The sequence below is a fragment of the Oncorhynchus mykiss genome, chromosome 13 (genome assembly GCF_013265735.2).
Source record: "Oncorhynchus mykiss isolate Arlee chromosome 13, USDA_OmykA_1.1, whole genome shotgun sequence".
In the NCBI taxonomy this organism is placed as follows: domain Eukaryota; kingdom Metazoa; phylum Chordata; class Actinopteri; order Salmoniformes; family Salmonidae; genus Oncorhynchus; species Oncorhynchus mykiss.
This window is the reverse complement of record NC_048577.1, coordinates 1,738,826-1,743,116: the sequence shown is the minus strand read 5'-3', so window position 1 is coordinate 1,743,116 and position 4,291 is coordinate 1,738,826. Positions and strand designations below refer to the sequence as shown.

The 4,291-nt window shown below is 41.6% G+C and overlaps 1 protein-coding gene across 2 annotated transcripts; it reads left to right on the top strand.

The window, feature by feature from the left end:
* Positions 1-1,004: 1,004 nt before the first annotated feature.
* LOC118938418 (trichohyalin-like) lies at positions 1,005-2,619 on the top strand. Of its 2 annotated transcripts, none has more exons than XM_036942300.1 (2): positions 1,005-1,991; positions 2,458-2,619. In XM_036942300.1, exons 1-2 carry the CDS (start codon positions 1,664-1,666, stop codon positions 2,592-2,594), a joined length of 465 nt encoding a protein of 154 aa, XP_036798195.1. In that variant the 5' UTR covers positions 1,005-1,663; the 3' UTR covers positions 2,595-2,619. The 2 variants fall into 2 exon arrangements, with proteins under 2 accessions (XP_036798195.1, XP_036798196.1); XM_036942301.1 differs by having other exon boundaries at positions 1,009-1,982.
* The last annotated feature ends 1,672 nt before the right edge of the window (positions 2,620-4,291 follow it).

The following is a 4,291-nucleotide window of genomic DNA, read 5'->3' as shown; positions in this document are numbered from 1 at the left end:
TGCTCTGACAGTCTCATTGCAAGGGGTCTGAATACTTACTGTTATATAAATAAGGTATTTCTGCTTTTTATCTTTTAATAAATTAGCTACATTTTCTAAAAACCTGTTTTTGCTTTCTCATATTGGGTTATTGTGTAGATTGCTGATAGAGAACCAGTTCAGAATATGTCATTTTTTTAAATCCATCTTAAAATAAGGCTGTAACTTAACAAAATGTGGCAAAAGTCAAGGGGTCTGAATACTTTCCGAATGCACTGTACAAACATCACATTGAATATTCACCTCACTTATGAAAAGCTCCATGAGGGAAAAAAGGATTCCTGTAGAAAAGGCCCATGGACTTGGTGGAATACTCCTTTCATTCATTGCCATTTACTCAGCTGGGCCAGGGGCGCTTTAATTAGGTCAGGTGGAAATGTCCGACAGATCTCAACTCCATAAAAGGAGGAAATTGCCATTGCCTGATCTCGCTGCTTTCTCTTCCTTAACTCCATCTGATCCAGAAGTTCTGTGCGTCCATGAATCCACACTACTCAGTAAATATGCCACTTTATGGTTAAAGGAATTCCTGCCTCAGTCTCATCCATTCCTCTGTCACCTGACACGTGACCACCTGTTCACCTTCACTGTCAGTCATCCTACCTGTCCAGCTACCCACACAGATTCCACTAATCTTACAATTCCCAGATTATCTTTTAGATGTTCTGTCTTTAGGATGTTCTAGGTTGATGGCTGTTGGAGAGGGGAGGGGCAGTTGAGTGAGCTGGGGCCTTTTATTGCCCTTCCTCTTGGAGCCTGACAGCTTGTGACATGATGAGAGAGAGTGAGAGAGGGTCTACCTGTAAGATATTCAGGTAGGTGAATTTAACAATGACTTGCAGGCAGTGGGTTCAGAATAACTGATGACCAAAAATGAATACAAATTATACCACCACCCAAAGGGCACTTCAGAGACTGGAAGGGCAAAGGGGCCTGTGCTCTACAAAGGTAGAGCCCTGTCTGTCCACCTCCTATCTGTCCTTAAACAAAGCGGGCACTGCTTCATGTGGCAACAGCAACACTCACCTCAATAGCCCATATGCCACTGGGTGAGAGAAGTTTTCATTATTTTTGGGCAGCATAATGTGAGGTGTTATTATGTGTTCTTACCGATGATGATGAGCCAATTTAGTTAGGAATATGCCACCCTCGTCAATCTGTCACCTAATCCTGTCTAATGGGCAGGCCAGCCCTGGATTAAAGTATTGGCTGTAAGAAGGAAGAGAAAACATAACATCTGATTGTTTTAAAATGACTTCTTATGACATTGCTTGCCAGAATAAACATTGTAATTAATATTTTTTCCAAACTGCGTTACCCACTCCAGTCAGCAGATGGCGATATGAGTATTTCAGGTGATGCTTCTTGCGTGACGTACAATCTAGTGGACGGGCGGGAGGCTTCTTCAACAACGACAAAAGGCTTCTTTTTCCACCAACGTGGTGGTTTGCTAGCGAACATTAAACCGAAACATTGAAGCGTTTAAGACAAATCTTATGTATATTACTCTTTGTGTTTTAAACACAATTCTGTTTACCTATCTACTAGTTCATTGAAACGTAGATTGCTTGTTAAATTAGCTAATGTGGTACATTTATACTGCACTAAGCTAATCGCCCGGAACATGAGCTCACTAAACTCGACGGAGAAAGAAGCTCTGGTGAGAGGAGAGGAAGAAGCTTTCAGGATGAAAAGGGAGGAAGAGGAGGCTATCACGTTGAAAGAAGAAGAGGATGATATTACAGTGAAAGAGGAATATGGGACAGAGGTTGTGGAAGAGGAGGAGGTGGTAGAAGCTTTCAGAATCAAAAAGGAGGAAGATGCCGTAATTTTGAAAGAAGAGGAAGAACCTTTTGGAGTAAAAGAGGAAGAGGAGGCTATCTCAATTAAAGTGGAGGAGGAAGACGTTTTGGGAGTGAAAAAGGATGAGGCTGAAGATTCGAGTAAGACCAGTGAGCACTGACTTAAAAACGGGCACAAAATATGCATTTGTTGAACTAATGTGGGGTTTGAAAGGGGCATTCTACTGAAGTTCTACACTTGAATATGTTGTTCAGTACTCAATACATTGTTAACGGTGCTATCCGTCATTGGTACATATATTTTTGTGACTTTTCTATTAGATTTAGTGAAATATTCGTGTAGTCCACGTTTAAAGTGCACTTCATCTAACAGGCTTTTCAGAATTCAACATTGGTGCATAATTTCTACTTTAAATTGTCAAAGGGACGCAAGAGGCACCCTTTTTGTGGAAAGACCCTTTTTACATTTGCAACACAAACAATATTTTAGGAAATCATGAGGAAAGTGGCCATTATAGGCACTTTTTTTAATACATATTCATGCCTCTTGTAAGACTCTGTGATTGCAGTAGATGGTCATAAATTTACCAGCTGTTTGATGTTCTCGTTCACACAGGAGAGACACATGACTATCGTGGATCCTCTGGGGAGCTTCAACAACATGCTGACGAGGCAGAGGAGAGTCTCTCCAGATCTGAACACCAGACGGTACAGCTTTGGTCTGGTCTAGCATACAGCTTTGGTCTGGTCTAGCATACAGCTTTGGTTTGGTCTAGCATACAGCTTGCTCTATCGTGGTCTGGGCTGGGTTTCTGTAAAGCACTTTATGTCAACAGTGACATCAGCATCCATAATGATATGTGTCTGTGTCCCCTCTTTATGGTTACCAGGACAACGCTAGCCGTTTGGTACAGCTTTTTAAAATGTATTTATTTTTATTTCACCTTTATTTAACCAGGTAGGCCAGTTGAGAACACCTTTATTTAACCAGGTAGGCCAGTTGAGAACACCTTTATTTAACCAGGTAGGCCAGTTGAGAACACCTTTATTTAACCAGGTAGGCCAGTTGAGAACACCTTTATTTAACCAGGTAGGCCAGTTGAGAACACCTTTATTTAACCAGGTAGGCCAGTTGAGAACACCTTTATTTAACCAGGTAGGCTAGTTGAGAACACCTTTATTTAACCAGGTAGGCCAGTTGAGAACACCTTTATTTAACCAGGTAGGCCAGTTGAGAACACCTTTATTTAACCAGGTAGGCCAGTTGAGAACACCTTTATTTAACCAGGTAGGCTAGTTGAGAACACCTTTATTTAACCAGGTAGGCCAGTTAAGAACACCTTTATTTAACCAGGTAGGCCAGTTGAGAACACCTTTATTTAACCAGGTAGGCCAGTTGAGAACACCTTTATTTAACCAGGTAGGCCAGTTGAGAACACCTTTATTTAACCAGGTAGGCCAGTTGAGAACACCTTTATTTAACCAGGTAGGCCAGTTGAGAACACCTTTATTTAACCAGGTAGGCCAGTTGAGAACACCTTTATTTAACCAGGTAGGCTAGTTGAGAACACCTTTATTTAACCAGGTAGGCCAGTTGAGAACACCTTTATTTAACCAGGTAGGCCAGTTGAGAACACCTTTATTTAACCAGGTAGGCCAGTTGAGAACACCTTTATTTAACCAGGTAGGCCAGTTGAGAACACCTTTATTTAACCAGGTAGGCCAGTTGAGAACACCTTTATTTAACCAGGTAGGCTAGTTGAGAACACCTTTATTTAACCAGGTAGGCCAGTTGAGAACACCTTTATTTAACCAGGTAGGCCAGTTGAGAACACCTTTATTTAACCAGGTAGGCCAGTTGAGAACACCTTTATTTAACCAGGTAGGCCAGTTGAGAACACCTTTATTTAACCAGGTAGGCCAGTTGAGAACACCTTTATTTAACCAGGTAGGCCAGTTGAGAACACCTTTATTTAACCAGGTAGGCCAGTTGAGAACACCTTTATTTAACCAGGTAGGCCAGTTGAGAACACCTTTATTTAACCAGGTAGGCCAGTTGAGAACACCTTTATTTAACCAGGTAGGCCAGTTGAGAACACCTTTATTTAACCAGGTAGGCCAGTTGAGAACACCTTTATTTAACCAGGTAGGCCAGTAGAGAACACCTTTATTTAACCAGGTAGGCCAGTTGAGAACACCTTTATTTAACCAGGTAGGCCAGTTGAGAACACCTTTATTTAACCAGGTAGGCCAGTTGAGAACACCTTTATTTAACCAGGTAGGCCAGTTGAGAACACCTTTATTTAACCAGGTAGGCCAGTTGAGAACACCTTTATTTAACCAGGTAGGCCAGTAGAGAACACCTTTATTTAACCAGGTAGGCCAGTTGAGAACGCCTTTATTTAACCAGGTAGGCCAGTTGAGAACACCTTTATTTAACCAGGTAGGCC

Excerpts from the sequence above, each read along its gene's own strand:
- LOC118938418 (XM_036942300.1), top strand. The coding sequence starts at position 1,664 with ATGAGCTCACTAAACTCGACGGAGAAAGAAGCTCTGGTGAGAGGAGAG. Across the intron at positions 1,992-2,457 it reads TGAAGATTCGAGTAAGACCA|GAGAGACACATGACTATCGT; the intron begins GTGAGCACTGAC and ends TCGTTCACACAG.